The 19,850-nt window shown below is 59.1% G+C and overlaps 2 protein-coding genes across 3 annotated transcripts in view; one reads left to right on the forward strand and one right to left on the reverse strand.

The window, feature by feature from the left end:
- RPAIN (RPA interacting protein) overlaps positions 1 to 19,850 on the reverse strand; it is a 261,437-nt gene that overhangs the window by 228,235 nt on the left and 13,352 nt on the right. The window lies entirely within an intron of this gene.
- DHX33 (DEAH-box helicase 33) lies at positions 2,024 to 18,140 on the forward strand. 2 transcript variants are annotated; one of them, XM_086685674.1, is made up of 12 exons: positions 2,025 to 2,365; positions 4,685 to 4,845; positions 5,484 to 5,711; positions 5,844 to 6,014; positions 8,045 to 8,230; positions 8,807 to 8,918; positions 9,891 to 10,050; positions 10,156 to 10,244; positions 11,139 to 11,266; positions 11,701 to 11,904; positions 13,562 to 13,648; positions 16,644 to 18,140. In XM_086685674.1, exons 1-12 carry the CDS (start codon positions 2,101 to 2,103, stop codon positions 16,950 to 16,952), a joined length of 2,100 nt encoding a protein of 699 aa, XP_086541800.1. In that variant the 5' UTR covers positions 2,025 to 2,100; the 3' UTR covers positions 16,953 to 18,140. The 2 variants fall into 2 exon arrangements, with proteins under 2 accessions (XP_086541801.1, XP_086541800.1); XM_086685675.1 differs by lacking the exons at positions 13,562 to 13,648; positions 16,644 to 18,140 and adding an exon at positions 11,981 to 13,523 and having other exon boundaries at positions 2,024 to 2,365.

A 19,850-nucleotide genomic window follows, 5' to 3' on the forward strand; every position in this document is an offset into this window, starting at 1 on the left:
TGTAGGATTTTAGTTTTCAGCTCTTAGCTGTGACGCTGCAGAATAGCTGGGCCATCAGGCTGGAGCCTATGAATGCTTACCTCCACGTGCGGTTTACTCCACCTGCCTGCACCATTTTGAAAACTTGAGCCAACACTTAACACGGACAAATGTCACATGAAAATCTCCATTTTGGGCTTTTCTTGGAAAACATAGGGAGATCTGGCAATGCCAGGTCTGCACGGCAGCTTCTAAGACAGGCCATGTGCTCTATCAAGAAGTTATTTCATTCATTCCTATTACCTACGTGGGCTCTTTTTTTTTCTTTAATGTTTATTTATTTTGAGAGAGAGAGAGAGAGAGACAGAGAGCAGGGGAGGGGCAGACAGAGATGGAGACACAGAATCCCCAGCAGGCTCCACACCGTCAGCACAGAGCCTGACGTGGGGCTCGAACTCACGAACCATGAGATCATGCCCTGAGCCAAAACCAAGAGTCTGATGCTCAGATGCTCAACTGACTGAGCCATCTGGGCGCCCCCGTACCCAGACTCTTGAAATCATTAGGAACATGTCTCCTCCATTAGGTTAGTCTGGGGAAAGCACCCTGGGAAAAAGGACTGATGTCTGTCTGTTACATACTCAGGGTTCGTAATTTGAGAATTAACATTTAGTTACTGCTACGAAGTGAATGTTTGTGCCCTGCCCCCCCAATTCTTATGTTGAAATCCTAATCCTCTATGTGATATTAGGAGGTGGGACCCTTGGGAGGTACTTAAGTCATAAGGAAGGGGCCTTCATGATGAGATTAACACCTTACCAACAGCTCCAGAGAGACCCCTACTGGCTCCCACTGGGTGAGGACACATCAACGGATCAGGAAGAGGGCCCTCACCGGAAGGCAACCACAAGGGTGCTTTCCAAGCCTCCAGAACTGTGAGCAGTAATGTTCTGATGTTTACAAGCCCCTCAGTCTGTGCTATTTTCTGTTACAGCAGCCTGAGCAAGTTATTTCCCTTTTATTTACGGATTGCCGTGCAAGTTCATATTCGGGGGCAAGAAGTGAAATTCTGCCAATTTATTCTAAACAGACACCTGCTATTAATTCAGCATGCACATTTTCACTCACCCTTGATCCCTGCACCATGGGTTGCTGGAGAAAAATGATCTCTTACCTGGAGGATCTTTCACACGTTTACAGATAGGACGAGTGTCCTGGAGCTGGACTTGAGAAGATGCCCGAGGCCCCTCATGGGGGCAGGTGGAAGATTTATGACGAATTCCCTGGAAATCCCATTCCCTGCCCTCAGCTGCCTGCCTCTTTGTGGTGGCGGGTTAGCATCCCAGAGCTTTGGGGTTAGGACGCAAAGGAGGGGCCGGTTGTATCCCCTTTTCCCCGCCTTTACTGGCGTGTGTGGGATGGGGCCAGGCGGCCCCCAGAGACCTTGAGAGTCCGACCGGGACAGCCGAGAACCAGCAGGGCAGCAGGCAGATTCAGGGCCTGCATCTCGGACGGGAGAGGACCGGGGCCGCTGGGACAGTCTTCTGAGGATATTCGACCATCATAGAGCATGTGCTTTAACGCCCTCGTCTTCTGTAACGCGAGGTGGGCCACATCTGGGCGACTTTAAGGAATTTCAGGGGCTCGGTTTCTTCTCGGGGCCACCATCCACGTAACACCTGGAGAGGACTAAATCATGCAAATGTTTGCGTTCTGCTCTCAGATTTTACGAAAGTAAGCAGAGCGGGGGTTGCTGCGGGCAGAGAAGGGGAAACGCGCGTTCACTGGAAGGACACAGTCTCATCTGGACACCGAAACTGTCCAGGAGATCGTCGTCTTTAATCCGGGGGTGGGGAGAAGTTCGAGCGGAACCTTACGCGCCGCCCCTCGCTGTTGTCGCTCCGGGCCGCTTTCGCGGTCGTACCACGGGCCCGGTTCTGCCCGCCGTCGCGTGCACGCCGTCCCAGGCGCCCAGTGCATGCTGGGGGGCGCGGGCCCGCCCGGAAGGCTGGTGGCGTCCGTGAGGTCATCAGTGGTCGCCGGCAGCCCCGGCAGGAAGGGGCGTGCGCGCTGGCCGGGGCCTGCCGGGGCCTCGGCCTCCAGTCACGGCGCGCGCCCGACATGCCGGAGGAGGCGGGCTTCCCGCCGGCCAAGAGGTTCCGGCCGGGCTGCGGGCCTCCCGGGGGGCGCGTGGTGATGCTGCTGACCGCGGGCGGCGGCGGCGGCGGCGGAGGCGGCCGGAGGCAGCAGCAGCCGGTCCTGGCCCAGCCCGCGGCCAGCCCCTACCCCGAGGCGGTGGAGCGGCAGCGCCGGAGCCTGCCGATCTTCCAGGCGCGGGGGCAGCTGCTGGCCCAGCTCCGAAACCTGGACAGCGCCGTCCTCATCGGTGAGTGGCCGCGCCTCGTTCTCCGCCGGCCAGAGGTGCCCTGGCGTGTGTCTCAGAGCCAGCCCCGGAGCGGCCCGGGGGGGGGGGGGGGGACCCCGCTCTGGAGGCGCCCACAGCCCGGGGAGCAGCGACCGAGGTGCCTGGCGGAGAGCCGCGCTCGGGGGACTTTGGGCCTTGCAAGAGTGTGGGTCCGAGCAGGTGTGGGAGGCGGCCCGAGGGAGGGCCTTCGGCGCCTGGAGGTGGGGGGGAGCCTTCTGCCTGGGAGCCGCCTGCAGGGGAGACTCAGGAGGCACCGAGAGGATGAGCTTCAGAGGGAGGAAGGAGATCTCCGGGAGCATAGCCAGAGGAACAGATGCCCCAGAGAGGGCCCATAACACAGGGAGCAAACACGCAGATCCCATCGAGCGCTCCTTCAGCAGAGCTGTGGCGGGTGGGAGTTCATTTGTCCCTGGGCTGAGCAGGGGTGAGGGAGGAAAGGCAGTGAGAGCAGGCTCCTGTTGGAGAAAGGGAAGGGAGCTGAGGGATTCGAGAGGAAGCGCTCAGTGGAGAGGGAGGCTGAAGATGGAAAGTGGGCACTAAGAGCAGAGACTGGGGGGGGGGGGCTGCCAAAGCAGGGGCATTTGGACACAAGGGCTAGATGCCCGGCTGGCCTGGAATAGGAGGAAGGGTATCCAGCAGGCTGGGGGCTGGAGAGAGGAGGTGACCATGGATGTGGCTGGGGAAGAGTGTGTAGGGGAGGGGGACTTGGCTTGTCGTGTGGAATAGGTGCAGGAGGTCTGCTGAGCTTGGGAGCCACGGGGCGTGAGGCCGGCCCTGGGTGAGGATGGGGACAGAGGGAGGCTGCAGAAACAAGAACAGGGATCGACGGCCGTGCCTCGGCCCCACTGCCAGCTCACAGATGTCTCGGTCTGCACAGACGGGTGATTTTACCTTAGTAATGCTCAGTCGCCTGGTGTAGGAGCAGAAAAGATGGACAGGGAGACGTTGGTCCACTTTTGGGGTTTTGCCCAGTGAGTTCAGCAGAAGGAGTGCAGCAGAAAAATCAAATTCTTAGTCTGCGAGGATAATTGGATTTTGGGCGCTAAGGTAGAAGACGCGGTGGCCAGGGAGGGAGGGATGCCCAGGTTTCCTGAGTTCTTGGTTCTACTTAGGGACCAAGGAACCCACGCGGACAGGAAATAAGGTGTGCTTGCTGCATGTAGGATGCTCAGATCCGGGGAAGAGGCAGGTGGGGGACCTTCTCTGCCCTCCGGGAGCTTCTGGCATGGAGGATGGAAACTTGTAGACACTTCTGCACAGTGTAAGGTGGTCAGTGCTGGGAGGCGGTGCGGAGGAGGCCGCCGGGGCAGCCCCAGGGAGAGAGCGTGCGGGTCTGACTCATCCTGTGGAGTTTGCAAGGGAGACGTGGCCACGGCAAGTGTTGCCTAATGGTGTGGGCCAGGGGTCTGAAAGAAAGGGCAGTGACTGCTGTGTAGGAGTGCGTGTGGCTTCCAGTGGTCCGTCTCGTTTATGATCTTTCTTTAAACTTTTTGTTTTTTTAATGTTTACTTTTGGGAGAGGGAGACACAGAACTGAAGCAGGCTCCAGGCTCCGAGCTGTGGGCACAGAGCCCAGCGCGGGGCTCGAACTCACAAACTGCGAGGTCATGACCTGAGCCAAAGTCGGATGCTTAACCGACTGAACCACCCAGGCGCCCCTCGTTTATTCTTTTTTACGTAACAGTTGTAGTTCATTGCAGTTGAACATACATATTGTTTCCCGTTATTTGCCGTCATGAGCGAAGCTGAATGAAACCTCTCTGAAACTATACCTTTACACACATCTTTAATTATTTCCTCAGAATTAATTCTTTTTTTTTTTAATTTTTTTTTCAACGTTTATTTATTTTTGGGACAGAGAGAGACAGAGCATGAACGAGGGAGGGGCAGAGAGAGAGGGAGACACAGAATCGGAAACAGGCTCCAGGCTCTGAGCCATCAGCCCAGAGCCTGACGCGGGGCTGGAACTCATGGACCGCGAGATCGTGACCTGGCTGAAGTCGGACGCTTAACCGACTGCGCCACCCAGGCGCCCCTCCTCAGAATTAATTCTTGCAGGTGGAATTGTGGGTCTAGGGTGTGCACATCTTAAAGATGTTTCGAACCTAATTCGGCCTTCCGAGAAGCAGTCCCACCTAACACTCTACCAGCAGCTCACACGAGTGCCCGATGTCCTGTGGCTTTCTCAGCTCTATCAACTTCCAGTATTTTATCTTTTTCTCCCGACTTTGGTGGAATTTGTTTCAGTTTGCACGTAAACGAGACTTGTTTCCTCTCTCAGGGGAGACGGGCTCTGGGAAGACGACTCAGCTCCCGCAGTACCTCTACGAGGGGGGCGTTGGCCGCCAGGGCGTCATCGCGGTGACCCAGCCTCGCCGGGTGGCCGCCATCTCTCTTGCGTCTCGAGTCTCGGACGAGAAGAGAACTGAACTCGGGAAGCTGGTACGTCACCTCCTTCTTTAACGACAGCCGCCCGCTCCCCCGCGCTGTGCTTTCTGGACAAGACTCCTGTGCAGGGAGGCCCGCTCTTGCCACAGTCCTTAGGCCTGTCCCCGAGTCTTTCTCCAGCCCCTCACACACCGCAGGGCCGACAGGCTGTCAGTGACATGCACTCTGCTTTCAGAATCTGTTGGCAAGTCGGATAGCTGTTTCCTCGAGCATGTTTCAGGCTTCAGTAACTCCATTAACTGTCTCGTCCGTATATGTGTCTATACGTACATACAGCGTATATATGGGTATTGAGAGTGAGCCCCAGAACCATGTGTAGGTCAGCTCTGTGTGTGCTTGTGCGTGCACGCACTTGAGAACCTTCCAGTCTTCTCCCAGCTGTACGAAGCGTCACTCAAAATTATCAAGTACCTGGGGAAGTAGCTTCATTTTAGGTTCCTTGTAACGTGTATCCTAATCGCAGCTAAAGGGACCCGTCCTCTGTCTGTCTGTGCCCTGTCCACTGTCTGTCTGTGCCCAAGGGAGCAGAGGAGGGTCGGCGTTGGCCTCGTCCCCCGTGAGGACACAAGTGCCTGCTCAGCGCCGGTTACGCAGGTGCTCACCGAGTGACGGTGGGACCATCCCCCACGCAGGTTGGCTATTCCGTGCGCTTTGACGACATCAGCTCCGAGGACACCAGGATCAAGTTCCTGACGGACGGCATGCTTCTGCGAGAAGCGATTTCAGACTCCTTGCTCCGGAAGTACAGCTGTGTCATTTTGGACGAAGCCCACGAACGGACCGTCCACACGGACGTGCTCTTCGGGGTCGTGAAGGCCGCGCAGAAGCGGAGGAAGGAGCCGGGGAGGCTGCCTCTCAAAGTAGGTGTGGTGCGCTCGCCAGAGGGGCCCGCGCTCTGCTTGCCAATGCGGGGAGGCTCACTGTCACGGGGAGGGCACAGAAAGGCCGGCCCGGTGCGGCTTCCCCACCGGCCTCTTCCGTCCCGGACGCAGGTGATCGTGATGTCCGCCACGATGGACGTGGATCTGTTCTCGCAGTACTTCGGCGGGGCACCCGTCCTCTACCTGGAGGGTCGGCAGCATCCCATCCAGGTGTTTTACACCAAACAGCCCCAGCAGGACTACCTGCACGCCGCTCTCGTCTCCGTCTTCCAGATCCACCAGGTACAGGCAGGTGCGGGCGGGCCCCGCAGAGGTCTGGCTCCCCGTGCCGCCTGGACGAGGAAAGCTACCGAGCGGGACAGCCCACGAGCTGTGCCGTTGAGACGAGGGGCCTGTCCGGCCTCTTGTTCTTTTTTATGGCAACTCTTACTTTCTCTAAGAAGAAGAATAACTCAGCTCTGCCGGCATCACGCCTCAGCCGAGCCAGGAAACTTCTGTCAGAGCAGACTGATCGAAAGTCCCAGTGAGAAGGGCATGACGTGTAGCGGGAGGAAGTCAGTGAGACGCTACGTTCTCTGCTGTTGGCCACGTCGTTGTTAAAAAAGCTGGTATCGACCCAAAAACGGGTTGCCATTTGGAGCTTTTGGCTTTTTTTTTTTTTTTCCTTTTAGAAAAACCGAATTAGAGAAACGTGTCAAAATGTCTTCTCATCTTATTAAAGACCTACTCAGAAGTTTGAGGGATTAAATCCTCTCGTTTTTTTGTTTATCTTATAAAACTCGTAACTTTCTGAGAAAACCAGAGGCAAATTTTCTAAAACTAATTTTTATTCCAATCTAAGTGGTGAGTGTGCAGTTTAAAGTTTCAAAAGTCAGCAGCTGTGTAAGGACCGTGAAACCGGCAGCTGATTTTACTGCCGCGTTCCAGATCGCGTCTCTCGGGTTACGTTCTCGGGTCCCCTGACTGCTTCCCCTGGATTCACGTTAGTATTTGCAGCGTTACCCGCCGATGCTGCTCCTGCCGTGTTTTAAGTTTCCTGCCGCGGTAGGTGAGGATTTAGACACCTCCCTCCCCGCCTCTTGCTCTGTGCATCTGTCTGGACTCTTCCTTCGGCCACGCCTCTGGGCCGAACCGCATTCTTGCCTCCCGTGTCTTCCCAGCCTCCTCCCTCGTAGGCGGGGCAGGGCACAGGGGTCGACCGTGCCACCCTCGGTTCCACCTCCCCTGACCCGCCTCTGCCTCACGGCCTTTCTTCTCCGGGGAGACGGGCCCATCTCCGGTGGGCGCGGACCCTTCAGACCGCTCCCCGGCTGGAGCGCCTCCGTCCAGCACGCCATTCGCTCCCCGTCTCCTTCGTCTTTCAGAACAGGTCGAAGCTTGTGATCCCTTTTCTCCTCCGCTGCCTTTGTTGCTCTGGGCTTACCGCTTCACTGTCCTTTAGACCAAGGAAGGCGTCCACCTGCCAAAAAGCAAGCTCGGTGAGGATGGGTCCTGAGTGGCGGCTGCAGATGTGTTCGGGCTCCATGGTGGCTTTGATGAGTCCCACGGATGAGGTTTTGACTGTCTTAGATTTGTCCCGTTGTGCGTACTTGTGAACATCTGTCCTGTTAGTACGGGGCTGTAAAAGCCACGTGCACACATACGTAAACGTACACACGTTTTCGCATACAGACACATGCGCGTGCGCGTGTATCTAGCACAGTTCAGCGTTTTCAGCTATCTCGTCACGTAAGCATCTTGCTGATTAAGACACCTGAACAGACTTGCAGGAAGGATCGTGTGCAGGAGTATGTCGTTAACGCCTGGACGCTGCTGACCTTGCAGAGGTGACAGCCCGTTAGGTCCGGGGTCTCAGGCGCTTGCCCGCGTGCGGCATCGTTTGGCTGTGCGACCGTGCTTTTGGCGGCATCGTTCAGTGAGGGCTCCTCTTCCAGCGCGACTGCTTCTGGCCGTTCCCACCGCCACGGTTTCCCCAAGGTGGCTTCCGTCTGGTCGGCTCCAGGGAAGGAAGGGAGGCTTCTGCAGGTTTCTTGGCCGGCTTGTGCCCTTCGTGGTACTGTCCTGTCACCTTGCCGTCTGCTGACCTTCCTCCGGTATTGCCTCAGCTGGCTTTTGAACGCACTCACCGCCGTCCTGGCTTCGTGCATTACTGGTGGGGCCGCCCTCCCAGGGGAGACCCTCACGTCCAGGCTCATTTACATGTTGTCCACGTTAACAAGATAACCCCGGGAGCTTCATCAGTGACCCCTCTCCTGCTCCCCGGGGCTGTGCTTTCGTCGGCACCTGGTAATCCCACGCTTCCCCTTCCGCAGGAGGCCCCCCCCTCTCAGGACATCCTGGTGTTCCTCACCGGCCAGGAGGAGATCGAAGCCACGAGCAAGATCTGCCGAGACATCGCCAGGCACCTCCCGGACGGCTGCCCCTCCCTGCTGGTCCTGCCTCTGTACGCCTCCCTGCCCTATGCCCAGCAGCTCCGCGTCTTCCAGGGAGCCCCGAAGGTGAGGGCGCCGCCGTCCTGGGCCCCAGGCGGGTCCCACGCCGACGTACGAGCAGGGAGACCGTTGTCGGGTGCGGGCGGGGGCAGGGCCGGAACGTGAACGGCAGCACCCCTAAGTCCGACGCGGACCGGCCTCGTTCGCCCACGACATTGGGCACCGGGTGCCATGCCGGGCACTGCGCGCACCCCGCGTGGATCCCACGTACGCCCTGTGTACACCCTGCATACGCTCCACCCACACCCCGCGTGCGCCCCGCGCACACAGCCTCACCCACTGCAGAACTGACGAGGTAGGTGGCGCTCCCATTCTGCCGTAAACGCGGCAGCCCCCAGAGGCGGGGAGCACACGGGACATCCCCGCCGGGCCAGGGGTCCAGCCCACCCCCTCCTGGTCCGCTGCGTCTCGTCCCCTCGGAATGAGCTTTTACTCCCCCTTCTGTAGTGGTTACTCGTCAACAATGACACTGTCGGTTCTTGATTGTGGCTGGACCGTGGAGGTTGATGGTGAGGAGTATGCTCTAAAGCTTGTGAACCCCGTGTGCGCCACACGCCTTTTCTGGTTTCTCCTTCCTTTCAGGGCTGTCGCAAAGTGATCATTTCCACCAACATTGCCGAAACCTCCATAACCATTCCGGGAATAAAATACGTAGTCGACACGGGCATGGTTAAAGCAAAGAAGTATAATCCCGGTGAGAAGCTAGCCCGCGGGCGCCCCTTCCCCGCAGTGAGCCCCCCGGCTTCTCCCAGAGAGCGCCTTGTGCCGAGACTCGCCACCGTCGATGGGGGTTCGGGGCGCACGGCGCGAGGGAGCCTGTGCCCCAGGAAGGGGCCCTGCGGCAGCAGTGAGGGCGAGGCAGGGCAGGACGGGAGCCCAGGTCCTGCCAGGTTGAGAGGAGTGGCCGGGCACGACCTGACCCCGCAGCAGGACCTTTGTTGGGAGGGACGTCTGGGCTCCGCCTTCCTAGGAAGGAAGCCTCCCTGGGCCGGGGAGGCACTAACTGATCCCCAAGCGTGTGCAGTGCAAGGCGGCCTGAGGTCCAGGTCCCGTCTGCTCTCGACCTTGCTTCAGTCCACAGAGGATTAGAGGCAACGGAAGCGATCGCTCCCAAAAGCCTGATCGAAACGTGCTGCTAAGCATCCGAGGGCGCGGACCTTCACACACGTGTTCTTAGGGGTGGCGTGTGGAAGGACCCGTCCCCCAGGCCTGGCATAGGGCACACCTTAATCAGGACGTTCGTCACGTCTGCTCCTGGGAGTGACACCATCACATCGTCTCCCTCTTACAGCAGAGCTGGGGCCGGGTGGGGGGAGGGGGCGCACTGCACAAAGGACCTGGTGTATCCGGTCCCCAGGCATTGATCGGGAGGGTGACCAGCCACCCTCGTTTCCCGGGCCCGGGGAAAGCCTCAGTCCGTGGCCTCAGCCGGAGCCTGGGGCTGCGGTCCCGGCCCCTGCAGCACGCACGCGGCCGTCTGCCATTTCAGCAACACGCCTCGCGCTGCCGACGGCTGAGCAGTGTGGGTTCACTCTCCAGTGCGGCCGGGACTTTTCCGGACTCTGGCGTGGCAGGGAGGACCCCCGGTGCGGCGTCCTGAGGAGCGCCGCGGGAACGGTGGGTTCGCGCGCTGAACGCGGCTCTGACGCGGCCGTTCTCCCCGCAGACGGCGGCCTGGAGGTGCTGGCCGTGCAGCGCGTGTCAAAGACCCAGGCCTGGCAGCGCACGGGCCGGGCCGGCAGGGAGGACAGTGGCGTCTGTTACCGGCTGTACACGGAGGACGAGTTCGAGAAGTTTGACAAGATGACCGTGCCAGAGATCCAGAGGTGGGCCCCCGGCGCTCCCGCCCTGCTGCCGTCCCGCACCCCCCCCCCCCCCGGCCGGCTCCTCCGGCCGGAGCCCGGGGGCCACCTGCGTCTCCCTCCTCGCAGGTGTAACCTGGCCGGCGTGATGCTGCAGCTCCTGGCAATGAAAGTGCCCGACGTGCTCACCTTCGACTTCATGTCCAAGCCCTCTCCAGGTAGGCGGTCGTCTGCGTGGCCCTACGACAAACGCTAGACTCGCCAGGAAGCATCGGGGGCTCTCTGTTTACTTTCGTTTGGTCGCATGGCAGCACCAGCTGTCGGAGGGGCGCCCGCGGATCTCGAGGGTACAGATTCTCCCGGGAGCCGTCCTCGCGGGGGGTCCCACAACGGTGGGGGGGTCCCGGGAGCTGCAGCGGTTCCCAAGGCCGCTGGAAGGGCCGGCGGAAGGGCCGGAAAGGTTCTTTGCTCTGGACTAGAATTTGATGGGTTCCTGGCCTCTGTCGGCGGTCCCCCTGGAGGGAGGGAGCTCACTGGGGTTCTTGCAGATGGTGGCTTTGGCTGCTGGCTCTCTTCAAGAGCCAGTTTCCCTCTCTTCTTTCGTCCCCTTCTTGCTTTTTCTTTGGTTTTGTTTGTTTTGTTTTTTAACGTTTACTTATTTTTGAGAGACAGCACACACAGGGGAGGGGCAGAGAAAGAGAGACAGAGTCCAAAGCAGGCTCCAAGCTCTGAGCCGTCAGCCCAGAGCCCGACGCGGGGCTCGAACTCACAAACCCCGAGATCATGACCTGAGCCAAAGGCGGATGCTTAACCCACTGAGCCCCTCAGGTGCTCCTGGGAGTCTCTGCTTCTGGGGAGACCGGCCCCTGTACCACATACGAGTGTACCTGTGGGCGGGATTCATGCGTGTGACGTAGCTGGGTTTAAAGGTGACACACATCTTAAACCGAATACAGGCCATTACTTTAGAAGGCAGCGATGTCGTTAGCGGCCCAGCCCTGGGGACGGTGGCGGCTGTGATCGATGCTGCGGCTTGACATGGCGCCCTCAGAAGCGGCCGCGGCGTCTTCGTCTTTGCGACGTGTTGCTCCTTCTTCTGTCTCCGTCTGCAGACCACATTCAGGCGGCCGTGGCACAGCTGGAGCTGCTGGGAGCCCTGGAGCGGAAGGACGAGCAGCTCACGCTGACGGCGCTCGGAAGGAAGATGGCAGCTTTCCCTTTAGAGCCCAGGTTCGCCAAAGTGAGTCGCCCCCGCCGGCCTCGGTCCCCCTTCGCGACGCTGCACGCCGGCCCTCGCACAGCAGAGGGCTCACCGCGGTGCCCCTGGCTTAATCCGCACACCGTACTCCGTGCGTGACACGGACTCCCGTTCTGTGTGCGATTCAAACCCACATAAGCACGGGCCCCCCCATCAGGAACGTGGGAATCCGCGGGAGGGCAGTCACGGGCTCTACGAAAACGTGCGGTGACATGAACATAGGTAGGCCTGGTTTGGGCAGCATGTGCCCCGCGAGGCCTCAGAAGGGAAGTGCGTGAGCGTGTGTGTGTGTGTGTGTGTGTGTGTGTGTGTGTGTGTGTGTGTGTGCTTGCGTGCGTGTGCATGCACGCACGCAAAAACCGTGTTCAGATGCCGGGGAGACCGTGCCTCACACCGTGTGTGCCTTCGACGTGCAGGCCATCCTCCTGTCCCCCAAGTTCCACTGCACGGAGGAGATGCTGACCATCGTCTCCCTGCTGTCCGTGGACAGCGTCCTGTGCAACCCTCCCTCCCGGCGGGATGAGGTGCAGGCCGTCCGCAGGAAGTTCGTGTCCAGCGAGGGCGACCACGTCACCTTGCTCAACGTCTACCGGGCCTTCAGAAGCGCCGGCGGGAACAAGGTCAGTCTCGCGTCTCCCCCGAACACGCCTCCCTCCCGCCTCGAGATCGGAGCACGAGATCCTTCCTCTCTGGCAGGATCTCCCACGGAGCCGCGAAGACGGAGCCGGGTGCCGATGCGCCTGCGCACGGGGGTCGCCAGGCCTCCGTCCTGCTTCTGTTGAACTGGTGCTCTGAGGGGGCAAGTTCCCTGTGTTTGGTGACCGCGCTTCTTAGCCACAAATGCGTCTTCCCCGCCTGCCCCTGACTTTCCTCACGGCGGCTTTTGCTCGTAGGCTATTTCAGTTCCTCCGACAGGACGGAAGCGCCCTTCTGGATCTTCTCCAAGATCTGAAAGTAGCACGTTCTGTGAAACGTTTCCTGAGCCGAAGGGGCGTAAAGTGAAGAAGCAGTCGTTAGTTTATGTGGAACTTTCTTGTGGGTTCCCAGACCCCAACAATAGCCTCTCTGGGGCTTTCCTGATACGTGAGGTCACACGTTGCTAACGGATACTCAGAGTGATGCAGGTGAAGCGCAGATGCTCCCCTGGCGGAGCTCCATCCAGGGCCGGGAGCTTGGCGGTGCGGGTGCAGGTGCGGGTGCGCTGCCTCCTAGGCGCCCCCGCAGAGCAGACACGGAGCTGTTTCCTTTCGCCCTTTTCCATCAAAGCAGAAATCCTGTCGTGTTTTCCTCGCTAGCGAACCCGAGCGCTAACGTGAGCCTTGTCCACGAGCGAGGCGGCATGATGCGCGCCTTCAGAGACGCTCGGGTCCGTCCTTCCGTCCCTCAGAGAGACCCGTGTGGTGCCCGTGTGCGCGCCCTGACTCCGTCCGTGCCGGGGCGCGGTCCCTTCTGAACGGCCCCTCTCAGGTCTAGGAGTTGCAGACGTCTTGCTGTGGTTGCCTCAGTTTATGTTTAAGGACAGAAAACGCTGTCCCGTCCTTCCGTCTTGTCACTGCCGTCCTGACGTCGGCCCGTGTCCCACGCGACCGTGTGCTTTCGCTTCGGAGCCCCCACGTGCCACACCGTGAGCGCCGCGTCTCCCCGCGGCCCGTCCTCCCTGGCCATCCGCCCGCGGCCGTGGACACGAGCCCCCGCTTCGCCGTCCTGACTCTTGGTCGGTGGAGACGGGATCGCGTCTGCGTTACTTCGCCGCGATTCCTCGGCGGACGGCGTCCTTGCAGAAGATGATTGGACGTTGGAACTAACTCTTCTGCGTGTCGGCTTTTCTGCCCGTTTTTGTGCCAGGTTCTTGGTCATTTTCTGGAGGTGATTTATCCTTTGTTGGCTATAGTGATTCGCACACCCCAGTCTGGCTTTTTTACGGTGACCTGACATAAGGAGACTTTTTTTCTAAGTTTCGTTTTTGTCAATCATCTCCACACCCAGCGTGGGGCTCAAATGGGGCTCGAGCTCATGACCCCATGAAGGAGAGTCGCACGCTGCGCCCACTGAGCCAGCCAGGCGCCCCCACGTGAGGAGTTTTAGTTTAACTCTGAGGTGTTACTGTTTCCCCTTACGGTTCGTGCTTTTTGGTATAAAGTTATTTTCCTGTTTTCCTATACTGTTTTTTGCTGACTGAAGTCCTCCCTCTGAATTCAGCTGTTCTCCGGGTCCTGTCGCGTTTTTCCCTCGGCAGAAGCGTGAGGGTTGTGACGTCTCTCTCTCTCTCCTGTTCAGGATTGGTGCAAGGAGAATTTTGTCAACAGCAAGAACGTGATGCTGGCAGGCGAAGTCCGAGCACAGCTGAGGGACATCTGCCTGAAGGTACCTCTCCTCCTGGCGCCTCTGGGGCTCTAACCTGTCCCTTGTTTCCAGGCGGGAAGTTTCAAATTGCTCGTCGCTAATGGTTACGAGAGAAAGCCTCGTCGTAGGGAAATGTAAAAATAAGGAAGGAAGTAAATATTACCCACAGTTCGACCTATCACCATTTCTGTCTGTTTTCTGCAGCCTTGTTTTTTGTTTTGGTTTTTTGTTGTTGTTGTTTTGGTTTTCTGTTTATTTATTTTGAATGGAGGGGCAGAGAGACGGGGAGGGAGGGAATGTCCAGCAGGCTCCACGCTGTCAGCACAGACCCTGATGCAGGGCTCGAACTCACAAACCACGAGATTGTGACCTGAGCCAAAACCGAGAGTCTGATGCTTAACAGACTGAGGCACCCAGGCACCTCTCAGCTCTTATAAATTTTAAAATTATTTTTCAATTCTGAGATTTACTTTTTTGGTGGGAATATCTTTGTTACTTTGTTCAGATTACTTGCTTGTTACAAGTCGATACAGCGCAGAAAACAGTGGCACAGACGGGCTGAAACAACTTCTCCCACATCCTGCCCTTCCAAAGACAGACCAGGGTTAGCAGTCTGGCGTAGATCCTTCCAGTCTTTTCCTGCACACGTATGTTATTGTGTGTTTATCTCCCTCACTGTGTGTGCACACCTACACGTACGCACACACACACGGTTTTCTTTTTTAAAGAAACAGAGTACAAGTTTTGTTTTGCAACTTTTCCCACGGGGTGTCCTTGCACACGCCGTGTGTCTGGGTGTCTTGGTGCCTGTGGACCTGCGTCTCACCGCCCTTTCCGGTGACCTCGTGGCCGTCCGTCGTACGCCCCGCATCGTAGGGAAGCAGGCCCCGCGCAACACTCGCCCAAGTGCCGATGACCATCTTCCTAGACACATATCCGTGCTTCATGCACGGAATGAACCTCCGGGTGGAATCTAGGTTGCGAGACACCCGCCAGATCGCCCCCCAAGGTCGTTTTTCAGTGCGGCTGGCGCACGCGTTCCGTCATTTTCGGGTTTACAGCAGCGGTGGTGACCGCGTCCCCGCGTCCCATGCATTTTGCCACTGGGAGGTCGCACCCCCCAAGTGTGCTCTTAGCTTGTGCTCCCCCTCGGAGCCTGTGTGGCTTCCGAGTCCTTTCACGCGCACACCGACGGCTGTAGGACACTCCGCGTCTTACCGCAGAGGCGAGTGGTTTACGTCGGCTGCTCCCGTGGTCGAGCGGTCACGAACTCCGTGGTGGAAGTCCCTGCCTCTTCTGAGATGGCCCCTCAGTGTAGGCCGTGTCCCCGTGTTTCCAGGGGGCCGCTGTGCCCCCCGCCCCCGTCCCCAGGCCCGCGTCTGGTGCCATCGCCTGTCGCCGGCAGTTAGGTGATTTCTTGTCGTGATTGCCGTGTTCCGTATCTCACGTGGTTTCCCGGGCCCTCTTGTTCCTGAGCAGTCGTCCTGCCAGGCCGTCCCGTCCCGTGGCTCCCCGGGTTCTCCCTGTCGTCACTGGCAGCGGAGGCATCACTGGCAGCTCCTCGTCCTGAACTGAGGGCGCGTCAGCGGCCGGTGGTGCCTCCGCGCCAGGCGTCGGTCGGGGTCCTGGGCTCTGCAAATGGGCCTCACGCTCCTCCTCTCAGGGAACAATCCAGAGGGCAGATCTGGCGGCGGTAACGGTGTGGCTGTGGTCTGTGAAGCGCTCACTGAGGCACCGTTCCAAGTCCTTTTCACGCATTTGCTCGTTTGAAATCCTCATCTCGCCCTGATGAGGTTCTGTGTTATTCCTGTTTTACAAACGATGAACCGGAGCCTAAAGAAGTGAAGGCGTTTGCCCCGAATCACAGCCGGTGGGCGCCAGAGCGGGCCGCCTGGAAGGAGAGACCACAGCTAGCTGCAGGACTCGGGGGCTCCCTGGAGGTGGTGACAGCTGACCGTGTCCCCACAGAGGAGAGAAAGAAGGTCTCGTCAGGCGGGGATCAGCAGTTTGCAAAAAACAAACCCCTCGAGCCATCTTTGTTTTAAAGAAAATATTTTTTTAATGTTTGTTTATTTCTGAGACAGAGAGAGACAGAGCATGAGCAGGGGAGGGGTAGAGAGAGGGGGACACACAGAATTGGAAGCAGGCTCCAGGCTCCGAGCCGTCGGCACAGAGCCCGACGCGGGGCTCGAACTCACGGACCGCGAGACCACGACCTGAGCCGAAGTCAGACGCTTAACCGACTGAGCCACCCAGGCGACCCACCCCTCGAGCCATCTTAAAGGGACAAGTGGGGATAGAACAGTTTCTGTGGGAGCCTATGGACATAGTCGAGCCCCAGAGGGACAGGAAGGAAGCGGGAAGCAGAGGACGCTGCCAGGAGCCAGAAATGTTCCGGGTGCTCGTCCCCTAGTTGGCCTCTGTCTGCACGCCCCTCTTCCCCCTGCTTCCTGCCTTCTGCCTCGGCTCACGGGAGCAGCAGCAGAGGGGACAGATTTCCTGCCCTTCCCATCCCTCCCCATCCCAGAAGATCCCTCCCCATCCCCCCATGCCTGGAACACCGGAGCCAGCACTGCAGGGTCAGGCAGGTGGCCACCCGCGGTCTGGTCGACTGCAGCCTGGGGTGTAAGGCGCTGTGACCTTCCCCGGGGCGCGTGCAGGTTGACGGAGGCCCTGACTTCCCCTCGGGAGCAGGGGGGGAGGGGCAGGGATCTTGGTGCCGGGAGGCTGAGTGCAGGAGGCAGGGCCGGAGCCCTGCGCCAGGGAAGGAAGGCGAGTGAGGAAGCCCCTACGCGCTGGGGGTGAGAGGGCCAGGCCCCTCCCCCCGGGTCCCCCGGCCCGTCTGAGCGCTGGTGGCCTGTGTGCTTCCCGGTGGCCGCTCTCCTCCGGCCCCGCGGTGTCCCAGGCGGCAGAGGTTGGGGCCTTGCCCGCCAGCGCTCGCTCTGCCGGGCTGGCGTGCGGGCCGCATGTGCGCCTGACCGCGGGCCGGTCTTTCTGTTTCCTCCTCCCGAGACAGATGTCGATGCCCATGGTGTCCTCCCGCGGGGACGTGGAGAGCATCCGCCGCTGCCTGGCCCACAGTCTGTTCATGAGCACCGCCGAGCTGCAGCCCGACGGCACCTACGCGACCACGGACACGCACCAGCCGGTGGCCGTCCACCCCTCGTCCGTCCTCTTCCACTGCCGGCCGGCCTGCGTCGTGTACACGGAGCTGCTCTACACCAACAGGTGCTACATGCGGGGCCTGTGCGTGGTGGACGCGGACTGGCTGTACGAGGCCGCCCCCGACTACTTCCGGAGGAAGCTGAGGGCCGCCCGAGACTGAGCCGCTGCGCTCGCAGGCCCATGACCCACCGGGACCGGTGGGGGGGGGGGGGGCCGGGACGGCCGGCCCCACCGCCAGGAGCTCGAAGCGTGTTTGTCCCAAGCGCTGAGACAGAACCGCGGATGCGTGGTGGGAACCTTGGCCCCGTGTTCGGTGGCTGCTCTGTGGCTCTGGGTGACCGTGAGCCTCATTCCTCATCCGCCATGTGGGGTGATCAGAGCGGTGCTGACAGGCTCGGGTTTGGGGAGCGTGGAAGGGGAGTGCCCAGGTCCCCACCTGGCCCACGATGAGCCGTCACGCCCGGCGGACTGCTTTCTCCTGACGGACTTGAGTCCAGAGTCCCCTGGGTCCTGGTGACTGAAAGGACTTTCTGGAAGGGACCCCAGCAGGCCGCTGAGCTCAGCTCTCCTGTCGTCTGTCTGTAACTCCTGTAGAAGCTTGAGGAGGGAAATGCCGCGGTCTTAGCTCCTGGGCTCGCCTCCCCTCATGAGCCTCATCCCCGGGGGTGAGGGGGGACTTGCAGGGTCTCCACAGTCTCCTCCCTGCCCCGTGTCGTGAGAAGGGAAAAGACGCCAAAGGTTGCCCTTAGCCGTTTCATTATGGGAAGCAAGTAATCTTTCCCCAGATGGTGTTTTGCCCTAAGGAGGCCGAGTTAGCCTTTCTGTCGTGCTTCATTCTAAACCGGGATACGTGGGGTTTCGGTCGTTCCTCGCGCAGCGGGCCGTGCGGTTTCTAGGCAGGGGCCACACCGCCCGAGAGACACTTCAGCGGCTGTGGTGAGTCTGCTCTGGGCCCAGGGGCCCTTCTCCCAGACCATCCTGCTGGCGCTCTCCGGCCTCACCCGTCCGTCCTTCCGTCCGTCCTTCCGGCACCGGCCGAGCCCAAGCGCCCACGTGTTGGGTCAGCGTGAGGGCCGTCAGGCACCTGGACGGACTTTCGTTAGAAATGGCGACGTGCGGGCCAGACAGGGTCCCACAGGTCCGAGATGCCCCATTTTACTGAATTCTTAGACTTCTAGTCGGCCTTCCCCTGACCACCTTGTTCTTTACGGTTACTGACTTTCTGACGAGTTTTTCAGAAAAAATTTTAAGTGTATTTTTCTCACTTCTTAATAGAGGCCTGGGATGTTCAGCCTGACTTGGTAAAAGAAAAAAATTGTATTTTTAATAAAACATGAATCATGTTGGTGATTATGTTCCTCAATTTGTTCGGCGAATTCGGTCTAGAGTGTTCTCTGGGGCAAGGGAAGCTTAACCTGCAATAATTTAGTCCCGGTGTAAGTACCAGAACACTTCCCAGAAATGTGGATTGTGTTCTGGGCAGGAGTCAGGGGTCAGTAGCTTCCAAAAAGCTTTAATGTTTCCCTACAGAAATACCTTTATCACCGGAGCATTCTGGTAGAGTTTTAATACTGTAGTCTTTTTTTTTTTTTTTTTATCCGGGTTTTAAAACAGTTAATTTTTAATCCTGCTGCTCGGAGATTGAATCAGATTGGAGAACCGATTCCGACTACATGTTACTACAAAGAAATACACGGCCGTTTACAGGGGACCCAGTGCTTTCTTAAGAAAGTGACCTGTCTCAAAACGATGTCGCAGATACAGTCGTGAGCTCCCGTTCGTTTGGTAGAACCTCTGAGGGGAGACCCCTCCTCTCCACGCCGTGAGATCTCTGTCTGGACGGGTCGCCAGCTCCCAGAGCAGCTGCACGTAAACGCACGTCCGCCTCCCGGGGTCTCGGGGAAGCAGCGGGCAGGGCGGCCCAGAGTCCCGCCGGGAGGAGCCGCAGACCCGCGGTCCCGGATGACAGCCTGACTCTGCGCGGCCTCTCTGCCACCTGTACAGAGTTCCCGCCCTGGGGGGACGCTGGTGACGTGCCGGGACGCCCCGATCCGCTCACTCCTGCCGTCCGGAACCGCGTGCGTGCGTGCGTGCGAGCGAGGTGGGGTCCCTTCCGTGTGCGAGGGGACGCCACACCCGTGGGCACGCAAGGGTTTGGTTAGGGTTTGATTCGAATGTTCCAACTTGCGGGAAAAAACCCAGCTTTGTTCAGGTTTCTGTTGGATTTTCAAGCTTGTTTTCAGCGCGACAGAAACCGCTCGTGTGTGTGATGCTCCCGTTTGCAGGCACCGAGGACTCTTGTACGTGCGGCGCTGTGTGCGGCTGGTTCTTGGGTCTCCTCTCCCTGCCGCTCAGAGTATATGTACCCATTAGTCTCGGGGCGCCCGGGTGGCTCAGTCGGTTGAGCGTCCGACTTCGGCTCAGGTCATGATCCTCACGGCTTGCGAGTTCGAGCCCCGCGTCGGGCTCTGGGCTAACAGCTCGGAGCCTGGAGCCTGCTTCGGATTCCGTGTCTCCCTCTCCCTCTGCCCCTCCCCTGCTTGTGTTCTCTCTCTCTGTCTCTCTCTCTTCAAAAATAAATAAACATTAAAAAGAGTTCAGGTGGGGAAAGGGATGCCGTCTGAACACAGGTGGAGATTTATTAGCACTGGTGCACTTGAAGGTGGCTAACACATTAAATGCCCACCCCCAGGGTAAGTTTTCGTATTCAGGTGAGGGAGGCGCGAGGGAGGGAGTCAGCGAGAGGGCAGAGCTGGGTCCTCCTCGGCACAGACTGCTTTGGTGAGGTCCTCAAGTCGGCATCCTCCCTCCACCTTCCTGCAACATGCGCTACAAGGCATAAAGTCTTAGCTCTTTCCCCCTTCCTCGGGGTCGGGGTTCAGGGGACCCGAGTCCAGATCCTGCTCCGTCTAACACGAGCTACAGGCAGAGACTATACGCCAGGAGCGGTGGTCACACGGGAAACTTGATCTGGGCGACTCAGAGACGGAGGGGAAGAACCTCCAAAGCCGGGACTCCCCGCGCAGAGATGAGCGGGTTCTTTTCATTTGGGGCCCAG

This window comes from Puma concolor, chromosome E1, assembly GCF_028749965.1.
Source record: "Puma concolor isolate L17-30 chromosome E1, mPumCon1.1.hap2, whole genome shotgun sequence".
NCBI lineage: Eukaryota > Metazoa > Chordata > Mammalia > Carnivora > Felidae > Puma > Puma concolor.